General features: G+C 34.8%; 2 protein-coding genes and 1 pseudogene across 5 annotated transcripts; all 3 read right to left on the bottom strand.

The window, feature by feature from the left end:
- Positions 1-1,151: 1,151 nt before the first annotated feature.
- LOC140983205 (geranylgeranyl transferase type-1 subunit beta) lies at positions 1,152-6,050 on the bottom strand. Of its 4 annotated transcripts, none has more exons than XM_073450145.1 (11): positions 5,743-6,050; positions 5,381-5,456; positions 5,204-5,280; positions 4,956-5,095; positions 4,153-4,208; positions 3,997-4,073; positions 3,788-3,833; positions 2,505-2,629; positions 2,342-2,409; positions 2,179-2,266; positions 1,152-1,890 (listed from the first exon to the last, which is right to left on the bottom strand). In XM_073450145.1, exons 1-11 carry the CDS (start codon positions 5,950-5,952, stop codon positions 1,741-1,743), a joined length of 1,113 nt encoding a protein of 370 aa, XP_073306246.1. In that variant the 5' UTR covers positions 5,953-6,050; the 3' UTR covers positions 1,152-1,740. The 4 variants fall into 4 exon arrangements, with proteins under 4 accessions (XP_073306246.1, XP_073306248.1, XP_073306247.1 ...); XM_073450147.1 differs by having other exon boundaries at positions 5,207-5,280; XM_073450146.1 differs by having other exon boundaries at positions 5,204-5,277.
- Positions 6,051-7,201: 1,151 nt separating this feature from the next.
- LOC140983347 (very-long-chain enoyl-CoA reductase-like) lies at positions 7,202-10,075 on the bottom strand. Its single transcript, XM_073450360.1, has 4 exons — positions 9,871-10,075; positions 9,621-9,660; positions 8,061-8,815; positions 7,202-7,498 (listed from the first exon to the last, which is right to left on the bottom strand). The coding sequence occupies exons 1-4, from the start codon at positions 9,937-9,939 to the stop codon at positions 7,430-7,432; spliced, it is 933 nt and encodes a 310-aa protein (XP_073306461.1). The 5' UTR covers positions 9,940-10,075; the 3' UTR covers positions 7,202-7,429.
- Positions 10,076-17,520: 7,445 nt separating this feature from the next.
- On the bottom strand, positions 17,521-18,726 carry LOC140982882 (heat shock 70 kDa protein 1-like; annotated as a pseudogene).
- Between the last annotated feature and the right edge of the window lie 413 nt (positions 18,727-19,139).

Raw genomic sequence — 19,139 nt, 5'->3', positions numbered from 1 at the left:
GAATGTATGTAGTTGTGTATTAAAATTTATGCTTACTAAGTTCGTATAAATATATATATACATATTCGATTCTCATGAATTATAAACGATCTCAATTCTTGAGATTCTATGGACACAATAATCAAGATATGAGATTTTGATTGTTATATGATATAAATAATTTTTAGTACAACGATAAACTTTCTTTCTAATCAAGTCATTGGATTTAAAAAATTTTTCTCTCCTATTAAACTATTTCTTTCATTTTCTTTTGTTCCTCTTTTTTATTATTAAATTCAATGCCATATTAATGTGGTAAAAAGTGTATTTAAGAGACTAGTGGCATAGATTAAATTGGACAGCTAGGAAAAAGAAGAAGAATAAAAAAAAGGTAAATGGTTGTCTTCGCTACTTTACTAAAAAGCAGGAATGTGGAGATGTGCATTTTAAATGCGTGAAAAGTATAATTCTCACCACTTTAGCAAAAGAGGGTAAAATTAATTAGTCAAATAAAATGCAATCAATTTCAATTTCATTGTCGATGGTCGTATAGTTTTCAATAGTCCGCAAATAATTTTGACAGTCAGACTATTATTTATGGTCTAAAATGCACTTGATTTCATTAAGTAAATACTTGAGAATTGAATAGTTAGGATGCAATAATTGTCTATATCAAGAAAGCCGTCATAATAATTACCATCATATTCTCAACTTTTATTAGCAAATGGGTCGGGGTGCTCTCCTTTTCGTTGGAACCAATTCATCACAAGGATTTAATGGGATTAGACCCCAACAAAGCTTGATGATGACCAATTTACGCCTACTTAAAGACTTTGAGAGTTTAGCCGAGATTTCATTCACTACAATCCAATACCTCGTTTCAGGATTAGGTATCCAGTGACATTTGTTTGTTATTTTTTTTTTATTGAAATTAATAAAAAAAACTAAAATGAGATGGAAAAAAACATATGAATGACATCGATAGCTTCGACTAAATTGATAGGGAAAAAGTCTTTCTGAGTATGCAAAACTTGAACTGTCGATACAATTAGTTGTAAACATCAACTAAATAATATTTTTATAACATAATAAGTACACATTAGAAATAATAAATATCGTTTAAGTATGTTAGCAAATTAGTGATATTTTAGGCAAGTTGAGAACATAGCAAAGAGATCAGAAGTAACGAATTTGCTGTCATGCGCTTTAATATAGAGCATTACAATTTATCTAAGTCGCAATGGAAGACATTCTCCATTTACCTCAACGATTGAGCCCTACAAACCCATACATCATACAAGATGCACACTAGACAGAGACTAACTCTCTCCCGATATAGCATAAACCAAAGCTCTAGTATGATGCGCTCTAGTATGATGTATAGATTCACATGATATAGTTTAGAAACACATTTCCCCTGTAACATTTCGGTATAAATACATGGATGATCCACTGAAGTACATTTAAAAAACCTTATCTTCCTCACCTAGACTCAGGTATATTTTCACCAAACCACATAAAGCTTACAACACTTCATAAAAATCATCGCCCGTCAAGCCAACATAGTTGAAAGAAGCAGCTTGAAGGAGTGAGATAACATAATAACAAACTTATATCTAAAAACCAGTGAATGTGACACCATATGTTAAGTTGGATCAAATATAACTCATTCAAGGGTTAGTGCCAAATCCTATGACCCGGCGTCTTAATGGTCGTAATGTACTACTGACCTAAACGAATCGGAAGAAGCAGATTAAAATTTCAGAGTCCGATGGCAGCAATACCTGACATACCCAGTTCAACACACAAGGGGTTGACACCAGATTCCTCTAGCAGACTAAATGCACAAAAACCATAATAAGAATGGTATAGATCCGGCAGCAACCTAGGGAATTTGCTGAAACCACCACACTGGCAAAGGGAAAAAAGTAACAGAGTTAATTTTCCACCTGAAAACAAGCTATAAACGTGAAATATAAAGTGCAGAGAGAAAGTTGAACAAATTTACTCTTCCCTAAATCATTGTTAGGAATAAAGAACTGAGAGCTGCTATAACATTTTATATGTTCTAACCATCCTAGGTTACCAAATGGGACAAGTTTGAATTTTAAGAAAATAAGATCAAGCACACTCGAATTACGACCAACACTCTAATGCAGAGAGAACAAATATAATTCACAGAAGGAGATCTGGAAGCACCTCAGATTGACAAGTTAATAAAAATTCTCGTAAGGCTTTTTCATTCATGAACTTATCTGCTCCTAAGATTCTTAAAACTCCTCCAACCCTGCAGATATAAATGGTATGATAAGGTTATCAAGAACAAAGCAGTCAAACAAGCAAAACAGTTGTGGAAACGCACCAAAAGGCATAACATGTATCAGCTGGTTTATTGATTCTACCTTGAAAGCCACCATCTAGTGCCTGCCTCTGTAGCATGAATAAAAACAGATCCTCAAAACGATGCAAAATGGTGAACCATAGTAGAATAGAGCAAAAAAGATAAAATAGATCATAACAACAACCTGCAAGCTCCAATCTAGAAGCAGTGGCACATTGACATCGTCACAGGAGGTATTTGTAGTTGGCAACCCCTCTTTTATGAATCCCATCAGTTGAAGAGATGCAACGGCACAGTATGTGGCACCACCTGTGACACTAAATCAAATTTCATATATGAGTAACAAAATTTGCAAGAATCAACCATTCGTGGAACTTCCACAGTATAACCTACCATGATATATTAGCTTAACTAGTGTCAAATACATTAAAAAAACTTTGCAACATTAACGAGGACACCCGGATTTGAGTTTTCTGTGATCTTTCATGCAATTAACAAAAAGTCAAGAACACAGAGATACACTTCAATTATTGCACATATTTCTTGAACAAACAGTCTGTAAACTTGAGTGGAAACAGGAGCTTAACAAAGAAAAATTAGATACTACAATACGGTTTCAGTAAACATAAGATGTGAACTGATCCCAGCAAAAAGAAAAGAGTGTGACTGACCAAGTCTTCAGTAAATTTTTGGGTTCAAGAAAGAAATAAATTCTCTTTCTAATATTACACTAATGTTGCATTGTTTCCAGAATCTCTACTTCTCCACCACACGAGTTTCACATTGGAATTTTCTACATTAGATGAAGGAATACTTGAGCTAGTTCTTCGGTTTTATTCGTCAAGATAGATGACAAAAAACAGTACAAATGAACATAAACTACATGAAATAATACTGGGCACAAAGCAAGAATGAACAGATAATTAAATTTCATGCAAGGCGACTTAGCGTAGATATATACTGGATTTTGAGTTGATTCCATTTACTTATTACAAAGTTTGGGATCCATGCAATGTATCAAGAATCCATTACATTTTATAATTATTTATAGTCATGGGTACTGCTCAAAAACATGTGTTTGTCACCTAACCCTCTTAGGAGATTGAATCATTAAAAATGCAGAACAATAGTTGGCTGAAACTAATTTGAATTGCCAATTTAGACTTCCTTAATATCTTTGTTTAGAGGGAAGATGAGAGGTTTTATACTGCATGCTTCATTGTATATGCTAACGACAAAAGCTGGTATAACATCACAACTTAATACTGTGAACGAACTCATTAAAGTACAAGTTCCTGCAGCCTAGTCAGTAGTCAGTGATAAGCATCTAAGACTCACACGTAGGGGATAAGGACCCATAAACAAAAAAAATAGACCAAAGACTGAGGGCAAAAAAGTAGAGAATCTCTCAAAGAACCCCCAAGAATTATACTGACCAACTTAGTAAAAAGTTCAATGCCCACTCACCATGTGATTCAGAACCAGGAATGAGTCCAAAACCACCATCATATGACTGCAAAGTAACAAATTAACTGAGATCAAACGAGATAAAAATATGGTTGGTAATATAAAGTTCACGAAATATAGACAGACACAAAGACTTCGCAAAAAGGCTACAATCCTCATCAAATATGCTACACATATATAGCAGCCATATAAATAATTTGCTCATATACCTGACAACTCAGAATATACTCCTTAGCCTTTTCTCGATCTATGCCACTCCAATTCTTCAACATGGAACAAATGGCCGCTGATACACTAACTACCGTATTAATTTCCATACAATAGAAAATGGAACTCTGAAAAATAATAGAAATGCATTTCTATACCTGCACAAAACACAAATCTGAGATCTTTCTCTGCTCCAGTATGAATGGGCATAAAACTGGGACATATGAGAGGTGGTACTTTAGTTCATCAAGTCAAATGCTTGAACACATGTAAAATTATAGACTGACAGCCTTTCAGGCAACACTCAGAAAGTAGTAAGGAGAGAAATCAAGAGAATAACATTTTTTAACTTCATCACAAAACACGAAAGTGAAAGACCAGACATATGGGAAAATGCTTATATCCAGTCATGTCAATTTTTCTCACTATAATTCATAGAATAATGCTTTAATCACTTCACAGGCCTGTTTGAGGAAACCCAGTAGTTCGTATTTTCAACATCAGCTGGCTTTTTCACCTCTACATTTCTTATTAAATAAGGTAAATCAGTAAGTTTGGACTTACATTCTTCCTATACAGGTGCACACATACTTTGCGAACAATATACTGATGCAACCAACCTTTTCCTCAAGGTTAGATGCAATGATTAACCTTTTCCTTAAGGTTAGAAGCAATGATTACCTATTTGAAATAGTGAAAAAATACAACACAAAAATGCCCAGCCGCTGACAAATTCATGAATATACAAATCAAGAGAGAATATGTGATGCAAGTTATTATCGTACGGCTGATCTACAATATCTACATTTTGGATTGCGAAAGTTTTGGAAAAAGCAAAAGAGGAGAGATATTGTTTAAAAAATGCAAAGAAAGTTTTTAACAAATGAAAAGGCCAACAAATTTTTTTTTTAAAAAAAAAGACAAAAAAGATTGAAGGGCGAGTAAAAATGAATTATTGTACCATCCATCAGACTGTTGAAGGTTTTTCATTGATTTCAATAAGAACTCAGAGTCAACAAGTGACAAATCATAACCAACAATCTTTAATATGGCCAGCGCGCAGTAAGTGCTTGCCAGGTGACTGCCATTCAGAATTGCCTCCTGAAAAGTTGGATTCAGAAATGCAAGAAAACAGTTTCAAACTAAAACAACAAAACCAAAAAAAACATGGAAAATTTATGCATTTGTTTTTTTGACCAGGATTTATACAACCTGCTCTGATGGCCCATTATCGTTTGATTGAAACTGAGAACTTCTTGAACCATGAAACCCATAAAATTGTCCTGCTATCGTACATATTTCCATGTAAGCACGATTCAAATTCTCAACTACAACCTTAATTCTGTAGCAGAGGAAGAACTAGTAAAAAAAAATTAATTGCCTCACCATTTTCCAAATAGGCAGCATTCTTCGGATGAGCTTGTAGAGACAAAACCCAATCTATAACCACTTCTTTATCAATCTAAGAGCAATAAACAAAGCACACACATATATTTCAGAAATAGCTATTCAAACCATATCTGCAGCAAATCTATGGACAATCGAAACTCCAGTAGCTGACCAAAACTATAATAGCAAAGATTCTAAATTTAAATGTCTACAGTATCAACCTAAGCTCACAACTGCCAACGCTTTGAGCCCCAACATCGAGGTAGTTTTTCTTGCACAACATAAAAAAAAACTACAAATTTTTACATAATTTCACACTGAATTAAATCAGGGAATCGAAATTGAGGAAAGAGTCATACTCGATCGATGGCGCGGAGAATGTGGAGACCAGAAACAACAAAGTAGGCGAGAGTGAGTCGATTGATCTCTTGCTCCTGGTACGGAGACGGTAGAAGCTGATACATCATCTCCAGAAAGCAAATGTGCCGATCTCTGTCGAAGAACGAATAATCCGGATCTCGATGGAAGTCAGATGGATCATCCAATTCCGCAAATGGATCTTCCTCCATCGAATGCGATTTTGAGCTGCTTGAATGATTGAGCTTCAGGCTATGGAGATCTGCGAGAGCGCATCAAGTTCTTCACTCTTCAATGCAAGCACCAGAGAGCTTCTTAATATACACAATAATTTCTTAATGAGAGTTGATATTTAGGTCCAAAATTCTATTTTAAAGTAATTTTATTTTAAAATAATGTATTTTTTGCGTCAGATATAATATTCATCATCTACTTCAAATCTTACTCTAAAAAAAAATATTCTCAAAATATTTTTTTTATTTTATTTAGTTAATTTTTATCTTATTATTTATTAAATATATATTTTTAAATTTAGTGATATAATTATAATTACATTTTATATTGGATATTTTTAATATTAAATTTTTAATAANCGTGAAACACTAGTTTGATGCTTGGGTTGGAGATGTCCTTATAATTTATTTTTTGTTATTTGAACTCTGAATAAATTTGATACATTTTACACATGAAGTGAAATGTAGTAACACAAAATGAAGTATAAATATCAACTCCATTTTCTTAATATAAAAAAATTAGATATTATATAGAAATGTAAAATTATATAAATGTTAAATAAAATAAGAGTATAGTTGATATTAATTAAATAAAAGTCATAACTCGACACCAATTTTATTGGTAAAAGACCTAAATTTGATTTAAAAAAAATGAGATATGGTTTGAATCAAAAATCTCTATCACGATTGATACGTTTTATAATGTATATTTGTCGTAGAAATCAATCCATTTTAACCATGATTAGCAATAAATAAATATTTTTGGTTTATCTTATAAACATTTTGATGATATTAAAGTACTGATATATTATCATTTACAAACACACACAAAGTAATGAATAGTAGCAAACTAATCTACATCATATTATATACAATGGTTAATTTTTTTTATTAAATGAACCAAATCGAGCCGTTCATTAAAATAAATTTGATCGAATTCGACTAGAAAAATAATCCAAACGCGTTTGAATGCTGCTTTAATTTCATAATTTTTAATACAAATCGGAAAATTTTCAAACCAGCTCGAAAAACTTTCATTTACATCCTATACAAGATAAATGACCATACACTGCAACCTGAAAGGTCGTGATAATCAGGCATAATTTCTGTGGAAGATGCAATCCCATTTCTTTTATATTCTGTTGTAAAAGCTTAAGCCTCTTTCGATGGTTTTTAATATATGGAAGTTCTAGTTTCAATCAAAAAAAAAAAAGATAAGAAACTTAAATATTAAAAATTTTAATCTGATAGTTAATTAATAATCCCACATTTTTTAACCTAAACCAAATAAACACTAAGAACATACCAAAGATGGAAGCTGAAACCATTAAAAAGGAGACATTAAACAGAAGTAAATCTCCCAATCAAATAGTTCAAAGAACAGAAAGAAATGAAGTGGCAATTCATTTGGACAGCAAATGGTAAAACAAGAGCCCTGAGTTCGGTAGTGTTCCTTCTACAGGAATGGAGGTAGTATAACCCATCTTCTTGGATACTTGGGTCTTCCTTCCTTTCCATCGAAAAGCTGCAGCAAACGGGTAAAATCGTACACATATTCACAATGTATAATGTATATAAAAGCCACTGTCGATGATTTTCAATCAAAATCAACTGAAACAGACACAAGTCAATGGGGGTTTTTCGAGGCATTGCTGCATATGGGCTGATGGTATGAGATCACTGATATACTTGAAGGGGCTAATGTATGGTAGAATGTCCAAAGATCGACTTAATACTGCAGGGAATATATGTATTTGTTTTCTAATTCTCTAAGGATGGTGAGGAACATTGGAAGGACAAATAAGAATCAATGATAAAAAAAGAAGAATATATCACAGGAAAATATAAATATATCAATGTTATACACAAAGAATATCCCAGATATTATACACCATAGGTAAGCCGAGATGGGATGAATATTATACCGAATCTTTTGTTTCTAATGGGTTGGTCTATGCTAAAGAATACCTGTGCAATCTAAATCTCTGAGCTGCATCAGAATATGTGCCTGTGTATGCTGCCTAGAAATGTTCCTCCTAGTCGCACAAAAACTAAACCATTTCTAACTAGAATGGAGAGAAATTTACCTTTTTGAGACGACGGTGCTTAGCAAGGGCCCAATTTGTCATTATGGAAGCAGCAACCACCATGAAGACGTAACCTGCAACAGTTTGTGTTGCAACATTGAAGCCTAGCCACTGATAAATCTCAGTCGTGTAGTTTGCACATGTAACTAAGTTGAACAAAAAGCCACGTGGTATTTGGTACCCCCCACTTGCATCAGAACCCCGGAGATTTCTCAATAAGATATGGCAATAGAAGTTTGAGATTTGACAAAGCAAACCGAACCCAAAACCAATCTTCATCTGGAGATCATTGACAGGTGTGTACAATGGATGATTGACATAATAAGCAATCCACGCACCAAAAGTCCAGTAATAAGCACAGTTTCGGAAAACATTTGCAAGTGGTGAAGTTGCATGGCTAAAGCGATGCACGAAAAAGGTTTCCATAATACGTTTGAAGTAGTGGAAACACCAGTAATACATAGCATATGTCTGAACTTGGTGAATGAGACGCTCCTCCTTGTAGCCAAAGAAACGGTGCACGGGATAGTAGTAGAAGATAGGATAGAGAATCAGAGGACCCAAATACTCCCAGAAGAAAAGGGTACTGTACTTAATTTGTGGGCCCAAATCTTTAAAAACTACAATTAATTGGTCTTTGTTCCCATCAGTGTACTCTTTCAGACTCTTTTTATAGTTAAGGACAATGGGCTTCTCCTTTGATCCGGGTGGGAGAGGTAGGGTCAATCGCTGTCGGGAGGGATAGAATTTCTTGGCTGTAGGCAGAATACAAAAATTTAGAGCCCAGGGAAAATGCAGAAATGAACAAAGAAAAACAAAATAAAATAAACCAAGCTGGTGAGAGACAAAGATTCGTCAGGAACTACTAAGAGCTCTCTACTATTGAGTGCTCTATCGTTCAAAGGCACAACCACATAGAACATATACAGTAAGTTCAGATTTTATGGAAGCTATAAGTTGCCAAAAAACAAATATAACAACAATAGGCTGTTAAATTAGAATTGGAACAGTTTCAAGTCAAGGACCGAATTTCGACTTCCAGATTAATTTAACAATCATAATTCATAGAAGAAACGCCATTTACTACATTGACGAGAATTTAGATCAAATAAAGTTTACTAGGGGTAAATTCTTTGTTAACTGTGAAATCTAAAAAGGCAACTCAAGAAGTAACTTTTAAACAGAAAAGCTACTCAAGAAAAAAACTGTGAAAACTAGTTGTTAATGTTATAATACTAACAAAAAAGTACACCTGTTACATAAAAGGGAGTAATTTATCCCATGGAGTCCGTGCATATAAATTCTCGGAGTTTGCAGAGTTCCTCTGTCATATCATCTTATAAGACCATTTATATAAATTAATCCCACAAGATCTTTTAAGCCCTTCTCTTTTCTCATTTGCCAATTTAGTTTATGCAGCATTCTTGTATTCTAATTCAAACTTGTGGCATATGAATGCGCCTTTGGTTCATGGAAGACAAGATGCAACATATATAAATATAATAAACTCAGCAAAATCATCCAACATCACAGCAACAAGATAAACAAACTAAAACTTACTTCGCTTGTAAATCTCCTCCTGCAAATCAGCCACAGAGGCCTGCAATCAACACCAAAAGCACAAGCTTTATTTTTTAACACGACCCTTGTACTATAACAAAGATCAAGCCACGACAGTAAAGATTTGAACCCAAATTCTCAAAAACAAAACAATAAACAGAGCAGACAAAACCCAAGTTTTCTAACACAAAAACCAGCCACACACCGTCGAAATCATGGCCAAGAAATCGAAAAAGGACTAAGAACGCACCGAATCACTGAGCTCCAAGCCTCCCTTCACGAGTTCTCTCCCGCTACGAGTGGTGACTGTCACCTTCATCTTTCCAATCTTCGTTTCTTTCTCCGCTTCCAATATCTGAATTGAGAGAACCCAGCAGGACACTACCAGATGGGCAAATTTATTAACGAAAGAACTGAAGAGCGAATTGGGAATGTGAAGAGCTAATAAACGCCTCTATTATGTGAACTACATTGAATTTATTTTAAATATTATATATAAATTTTTTAATGAGTTTAATTTTAATGTTTTTAAAAATTATTTTATATGATATTAATAAAAAACAATAATTTAAAATTGTTATTGAAAAATTTCTAGAGGGCTTTCATAAGTTTGTAATAATAACATGATATTTTAAAATAATTTTATAATATCACAATTAATATATTTTTGAACTATTACATTAATTCCTCGTATGAGTTCAGTTACGGATGGAATTAATTTTTTTATATGAAAATTGAAGTAAATAAAATCGAGTTTGGAAGAAGAATATATAAAATTGAAATTGAAATAAATAAAACAATTAAATTTATCGAACTAATTGGAGCAATTTTATGTTCAAATAATATCCCCTGCATTTGATTTTTAGGCTTTAAAAAAGTGTCAAAAGTTAAATAATATATTATCAAAGTTATAANCAAGAAAACGAACACCACAAGCTATACAAAACACATAGAAAATATTTTAGCTATAAAGATTTCATCTTGCAATGGAATTTAAGTTATTGTACCAAAATTTGCATTTATTTAAAGTTGTTCATCTGCCACATGGAGGTTGATTCTCACTATTTCTTCTTTTTTTAAAAAAAAAAGAAAAATCAACCTAAATTGATAACTAAGATCGTAAGATGTAAGATCCATAAGGTTGGATAACTATACAATAAGTTAGCATTTTACTCAAAAAAAACCGAGTTTTAAAAATTTTAGATTTAGCTAAAAAAAACTACGGCATAAAGAATTTATGAGAAATCATGAGTTCTGATGTATCATTATTCATTCATGCTATTTCATTTTTGATAGTGGTTTCTCTCGTTTTTTTCAGCACTCAAACCCAATAATTTCATCCCAAATGCATATGTTCTTTGTGTTGGGATATCAGGGAAATAAACGAGGTAACATCGCAGCGGAATATCAACAATGAATAAGATGAACATCAATATTTATAGTGGTTCACCCTAAGATTGAGCTACGTCCACTCTAAACCTCTCAAGGAGATCACTTCTTTATTAATAACAAAGAAGACAAGAGAATTGAGAATACAAAGTATTTCACTCAGAACAATCTGATTTTAATACTCACTTTCTCTCCACTAATCATATTCCTTCCAAAGATAAAAACTCCTTAAGAAATATCACACTAAATTCTTTATCTCACTTCTACACTTATGATTGTAGATGAGAGAATTTTGTGTTTTTGGTATGATTTTTGGAATGAAGAATGAATGTGTATTTATAGGTGAAGTTTAGGGAAAAAAACAAAAAATAAAACCTAACATTTTTTGAGTAATCAAGACATGTGTTTATAATTCAAAAATGATATTCTTTGAATTCAAATTTGGGTGGCTTTGAATTCAAATTAGGTGACTTGATTACTTAGCAATTCTCCCCCTCAAGCCCATTTTGTGAATTCGATCAAACCTGCAACAGTTCTACAATATTCCAACTTCCATTTCGGCAATGTCTTGGTCATCATATCAGATCCATTTTCATCCGTGTGAATCTTCTCAAGTTTCAACAACTTCTTCTCCAATACATCTCGTATCCAATGATAGCGAACATCAATATGCTTTGATCTTGAATGCATTGAAGGATTTTTTCCAAGATGAATTGCACTCTGACTGACACAGAACAACTTGTATTGATCTTTCACAAAACTTAATTCCTCCAAAAACCCTTTCATCCATAACAGCTCCATGCACGCCTCAGTTGCTGCAATGAACTCCGCTTCAGTGGTTGATAATGCTATACACTTTTGCAACTTTGACTGCCATGACACAGCTCCCCCTGCAAATGTAATCAGGTAACCTGATGTGGATTTTCGAGAGTCAACATCTCCTGCCATATCTGCATCTGTGTAGCCTACAAGCTCAAGTCTGGATCCTCCAAAACTCAATCTATGTTTAGAGGTTCCCCGTAGATATCTGAATATCCATTTTACTGCAGTCCAATGTTCCTTTCCCGGTTTTGAAAGGAATCTGCTCACTACTCCTACAGAATGAGCTAAATCTGGCCGAGTACATACCATGGCATCATCAAATCATCATCAGAGGTATCTTTGACAAACACACAATGGTCTGCAGTGGTTTTCTTGAATCCCTGTTGAGTTATCACCGATTCAAACTTTTTATACCACTGTCTTGGTGCTTGCTTGAGACCGTACAAACTCTTCTTTAATCTGCACATGAGGTCCTCTTTCAAACCCCTCTGGTTGCTCCATGTAGATTTCTTCCTCCAAATCCCCATGAAGGAATGCGGTCTTGACATCCATTTGTTCCACCTCCAGATCAAGCTCAGCTGCTAACCCTAGCACAATCCGGATGGATCTCATCTTCACCACAGATGAAAATATTTCGTCAAAGTCGACCCCATGTTTCTGTCCGAAACCTTTGACGACAATCCTAGCTTTGAATCTTGGTTGACTACTGTGTTCTTCGTGCTTCAATCTGAACACCCACTTATTCTTCAAAGCTTTCTTGCCTTTCGGCAACTTCACCAGCTCAAATGTCTCATTCTCATGCAATGATTGCATTTCTTCTTGCATGGCCTCCATCCACTTATCTTTGTGTTCACTGGTAATAGCTTCCTCGAAGTTCTTTGGTTCTCCCCCATCAGTTAGCATGATATATTCATTTGAAGAATATCTGGTTGAGGGTCGCACTTCTCTTCCAGAACGTGTGGTCATTGTACCACGAGAACTTTCTGCTGGTGGTTCACTGTGAACACGGATCTCATCATCATCCTCATGATCATTCTGCAATTCTTCATCTTCAACCAGTTGTGGATTCACCGTTGAAGGCCACCATTCCAGATCTTTTTCAGATCCAGAATTCTCCTTTTCCACAGTCTCCAAGAATTCATTCTCCTGAAATACGACATCACGACTTCTTATAGCCTTTTTGAGATCTGTATTGTAGAACTTGTAACCAAGTTGATCCTCGCCATAGCCTATAAATATGCACTTTCTTGTTTTGACATCCAACTTCTGTCTTTCATCCTTTGGTATATGAACATAAGCAACACAGCCAAATACTCGCAAATGATTATAAGAAACTTCTTTGCCTTGCCACATCTGCTCCGGGACATCATAATTGAGAGGAACACAAGGTGAGCGATTCAATATATATGCAGCAACAACCACAGCCTCACCCCAAAATTCCTTAGTCAGCTTAGCATGTGAAAGCATGCTTCTGACTCTTTCTGCCAAAGTTCTATTCATCCTCTCAGCTAATCTGTTGAGTTGTGGTGTCTTTGGTGGTGTTGTTTGATGTGTGATTCCGTTCTTTTTGCATATCTCATCAAAGGTTCCAATGTATTCTCCTCCATTATCCGTTCGAATACATTTGAGTTTAATGGATGTTTGTCGTTCAACCAAGTTTAGAAAATTGTTGAATGTTTCCGCAACATGGTCCTTGGTTTTGAGTGTCCACACCCAAAATTTCCGAGAATGATCATCGATAAAAGTTACCCAGTGCCTCGCTCCTCCGAGCGACAATGGCATCGGACCACATAGATCTGAGTGCACCAGATCTAGTATTTTATCGGCTCTGCTAGGAGGTGAACTTTTGAATGATATCCTGTTTTGTTTTCTGGCTAAGCAGTTTGTGCATTGTTTCATATGAACCTGCTTTATACCGGGCAGAACTTGCTTGCTCACAAGGCGTGTAAGATTCTTTTCACTTATGTGACCAAGACGTCGGTGCCACAACTCTGTTGAGTTTTCTTCCCCTGCGTAATTCACACTTCAGAATGATTTTCATGAACTACATACAGCTTTGACATCTTTAATCCTTTTGCCACCACAAGTGATCTTTTTGAAATCTTACATATCCCATTTCGGAAGGTTGTGCAGAAACCTTCTTCATCGAGTCTTTCGACCGATATCAGACTCAGGCGCATATCTGCCACATGCCTGACGTCTTTCAGGATCAGTGTATAGCCATCCATAGTAGTCAAGCTCACATATCCCTTTCCCACGACTCTGGATAAATCGTTATTCCCCATCCTCACCACACCAAAGTCCCCTTGTGTGTAGGATGTAAAGCATTCTCTTCGAGATGTGGCGTGGACTGTTGCTCCACTATCGATCACCCAACTAGTTACTTGAGTTGCCAAATTTACGGACTCCTGCTCTAGCTCGTGAACAACATTGAATTCGTCAATGGCGTTTGTTTGCTCATCGTCGGTTTCATGTTTGTTTTTCGGTTGCCGACAATATTTTTTCGTTTTCTCCATAGCGATAACACTTTATGTTGACATATCTCCCTGAAGACTTGCTTCTTCTTGACTTCTGATTTGTGTTTTTCTTGATCTTGCTTCTCTCCCTTGACTCAGCAGCCAAAATATCTGACTGTGAGGTAGAGGATCCTTGAGATCTCCGCCTCATCTCTTCATTCAAGATACCACTCTTGATGAAGTCCATACTCACGGCTCCTCCTGGTGCTGTGTTCGTGAGTGATACCTTCAAAGTCTCCCAAGACTCTGGCAATGAAGCTAGCACAATCAGAGCTATCACCTCATCATCAAGTTTTATGCTCATACTTGATAATTGCTCCACGAATCCTTGAATCTCATTTAGATGATCTACGACCAGAGTTTCTTCTTTGTATCGAACCTGGACAAGCTTGCTCAAATAGAACAATTTGTTGTTACCACTTTTGGAGGCATATAGTGTCTCCAACTTCGTCCAGAGCGTACGAGCATGTGTCTCGTTAGATATGTGATTATACACGTTGTCATCGACAAATTGTCGGATGTACCCGCAGACTTGCTCGTGCTCGAAGTTCCATTCAGCATCCGATTTATCATCTGGTTTAGACTCGCTGAACACCGTTAGGTGCATCTTGGTGACGAATAGAAGATCTTTCATCTTACTTTTCCAAAGTTGATAATTAGAGCCATTAAGACTAATCATCTTGCTTGTGCGTACCTCCATCTTTTGTGACTGCTACCAACGAATTAATCGTCAAAGCCTGAATACAAAAGAACAACTTCCCTAATACTGTCTAGAAAGCCTTTTCTGATGTGGAAGTTCACACTAAGCTGCAACCACAGAGCATACGAGGACTTCCTATAGTATTTGAGAACATCGCTCTGATACCAGTTGTTGGGATATCAGGGAAATAAACGAGGTAACATCGCATCGCAATATCAACAATGAATAAGATGAACATCAATATTTATAGTGGTTCACCCCAAGATTGGGCTACGTCCACTCTAAACCTCTCAAGGAGATCACTTCTTTATTAATAACAAAGAAGACAAGAGAATTGAGAATACAAAGTATTTCACTCAGAACACTCTGATTTTAACACTCACTTTCTCTCCACTAATCATATTCCTTCCAAGGATAAACACTCCTTAAGAAATATCACACTAAATCCTTTATCTCACTTCTACACTTATGATTGTAGATGAGAGGATTTTGTGTTTTTGGTGTGATTTTTGGAATGAAGAATGAATGGGTATTTATAGGTGAAGTTTAGGGAAAAAACAAAAAATAAAACCCAACATTTTTTGACTAATCAAGACATGTGTTTATAATTCAAAAATGATATTCTTTGAATTCAAATTTGGGTGTCTTTGAATTCAAATTAGGTGGCTTGATTACTTAGCACTTTGAGTGTGAGTACCAATTGAGCTGTAAGTTTAAAAGATTGAATTGCATCATTACCACTAGTTATAATTTTTAGTAAATGGCAAAGCGTTTAATAATACAATTGGTTACAGACTCAACGTCACATGTTCGATTCACATTGATTGTAAGGAGTGTAATTATTGAGAGGAAGATTTTTGAGTGCAATAAATGTCTCTATTGAGTAAAACAATCGAAACATGGTTCTTGTGCTGATGTACGATCGAAAAAATTTGAGTTGCACTGTTATTATCATGTATAGTTTTTAGTAAAACGATAAATACTTGATACTACATTATATTTTTAGGCAATTATAGAAATGTATATTGCTATTTCAAAATATGTGAATGAAGTGAAGAATAAATTCAACTCATGAAGTGAAAATTGTAGCAATTATTCAGTGTATGATAAAACAAAAGGCATTACTATATAAGTAGGAAACATGAAAATAAATAAATTTATTTTTAAAGTTGGCAAAGATATTGAAACTCATAAATGAGTCTTATCTGTCACTGATGAAGCAATTGACAAACCATTACGTATTTTAAAAAAATCAAATTATTCAAAGAAAATGACGTGATTCAACCTCTAAAATGATAATAAAATAAATAAAAAAAGATCTAAAACGAAGATGATGAAGATACATATATCATTGGAAAAAATTATACAAATGATTAATATAAAAAAATTACAAAAGTCAGAAAAATGAATACACAATCTTTTTTCCTAGTATAATATAAATATATTAAAAACAGAGAATTGTTATCTGCATTCTTTAATATTAACTATGCATAAAACAATAGTAAATTATAATTTAAATTTTGTAATAAAATGAATACACAATCACTGTATCATATCTTCCACATTTGTCCAATAATTCCTTTTTATTTTTATTTTTTCTGCCTGGATCTACTTACCTGAGGAAATTTGATTCTATTGTTAAAAATTAATAGGAAAATATTTTAGGTAATAGTTTTAAAAAATAAAAAGGTGAGAGCGAAATGGCTTTATTAAGATATATATCGTTTTTAATGTTTGTCAAATCAAAGACATTTTAATTTTTTTTTTTGTTTTTTTTTTTGACGAGACATTTTAATTTTTTTAAAACATAATATATTTGATTAAAATATAATATAATATAATAATATATGTTTTTTTTCCTCTATAAGAGAGGCAAAGTTGAATTAAATGTAATAATTATATTAAGAAGTGTAGAAAATTGTAAAAAATAGATTTTTAGGGAAACAATTAAAATGATAACGTATTTGGTTATGTATAATAGTTGAAATGTTTTTTATTCAACTTATTTACATATGGGTCTTGCGAAATTATTTTTTGAGAAAATTTTAATTTTGATTCTAAATATTTTTTTTTTACAATATTTGTTCTTTATGATATCAAATTTCAATATTAGTACACATTGTTTTTATGTTTACACTTTGTTTTCACGTTTTTTGGACTTTAAACGATATGACACTGCTCCCAGATGAAAAGAGTTAATTAGTCTGAATTTCTTTTCTTGAAATCTATATTGGATTGAGAAACAAAATATGAATTTTATGGTATGTTCTTACCCATGTACTGTCACTTCATAGTTGTCGCTTGCCAAACTCTACATTCCACTATTCTTTAATGAAAGAACTTGAATTCCCAAGTTCATTTTGTGCTTTCTTGGCTGATTCAACGGTAGAATTGTTGCAAAACTTCAAGAAAATTGCTTCAGAGTGTTGGTATATCGCCAATATCCGAAGGGATCTCCTCTAAAGAAAGAAGACTAAGGTGCTGAAGGAGTGGGAAATGATCGAGTAATATTTGCTATCAAAAGATAATTACAATAATTATTTTTCATGCTGTCATCCAACCATTGGATTGCATTCATCTCATCTTTAGTTTTTTTGGTGCCGGCCGGGAGCTGGTAATTTGGAACCACTTCTTTTGGTCGAAATACTGTCCCTTGTGCCATATATGTAATCTTCTAGAGAATTCTTAATCGCAAATCTTTTTATGTGCCCCTCATCTTCCAACTTACACGTTTCAGCTTCCTTCAACATCCTATTGATCTCATCCTTGGGCCGCATGGTATAGACATTAGTACTGCTCGTGATACTACTTTTCTTACAGGTTGTTTTATGCTCTGAGGACACGTTTAAGATACCATCATGAGCATCAATATCGAAACATACATCGACTTTCTGGACCCGCCTCGGCGCACTGGGAATCCCAGACAACGAAAATTTACCCAGCAGAATATTGTCGCTTGTTCTAGGCCTTTCACCCTCGATACGCCGAACCCAGCAATAGTTTGGTCATCACGACTGGTGGCGAAGACTTTTTCTTTCTTAGTACGAAAGGTAGTATTCCTAGGACCGAATACATTCATTTCACCGGCAGTAGGGCCTATACTAAGAGAGAGAGAGAGGGGTGACATATATAGTACGATATTAGGTCTTTGATCTTGTGGTTGCCTTGTCCAGTCAAAATCGCCGCTTGAACTGCGGCACCACAGGCTACAGCTTCATCAGGGTGAATGGTTTTGCACAACTCCTTACCATTAAAGAAATCTTGGAGCAATTGTTGGACCTTTGGAATTCTAGTAGATCCACCAACAAGCACCACGTCTTGGATATATGCTCGTTTTGTCCATCTAGACATCCATCAAACAGTTGTCAACATGGCCAATGCATTTCTCGAACAAGTCCATATTTAGCTCCTCAAATTTGGCACGCGATATTTTAGACTCAAAATCGATCCCATTGTACAAACCATCGATTTCAATAGATGTGTGTGACATAAAAGACAGATTCCTCTTTGCCCTCTCACATGCTGTTTTCAACTTTCTTAATGGCCACGACTTGTTGCTTATATTCTTTTTGTGCTTTCTATTGAGCTCTTCCACAAAATAGTTCACCATTCTGTTGTCAAAATCCTAGCCTCCAAGGTGGGTGTCACCTGCATTTGACTTAACCTTGTATTGGCAATTTGTCAAGAAGGCAAGGCATCTTGATATTGCGGATATATTTCTTTGCATGAAAAGGGCAGTAGATAAGAAGGCCTTTGAAGTCTTCGTAATGAGGTCATGGGCTATATGGTATGAGAGGACCAGAATTGTGCATGAGAAAGAGAGCAAGGGGATACGTATTTCAGTAGAGTGGAGTGTCTCGCTGCTCCAGGAATTCTAGAAGGCTCGTGCATATGTGCTCACAACCCCTCGAGACAGTACCATTGGCTCACCGGCAAGGTGGTCTGCTCCTCCACCTAACCTTTTAAAAGTGAACGTTGATGCAGCGTACAATAATAACACCAAACACTATGCGATCGGTGGGGTGGTTCGCAACCATGCGGGACATATTGTCATTGCTTTTGTTATGAACATCAACAGGCCTCCTATGGTTG

The sequence above is a fragment of the Primulina huaijiensis genome, chromosome 8, assembly GCF_012295235.1.
Source record: "Primulina huaijiensis isolate GDHJ02 chromosome 8, ASM1229523v2, whole genome shotgun sequence".
NCBI lineage: Eukaryota > Viridiplantae > Streptophyta > Magnoliopsida > Lamiales > Gesneriaceae > Primulina > Primulina huaijiensis.
The sequence above is the reverse complement of the archived record's forward strand: the minus strand, read 5'-3'. Positions and strand labels throughout refer to the sequence as shown.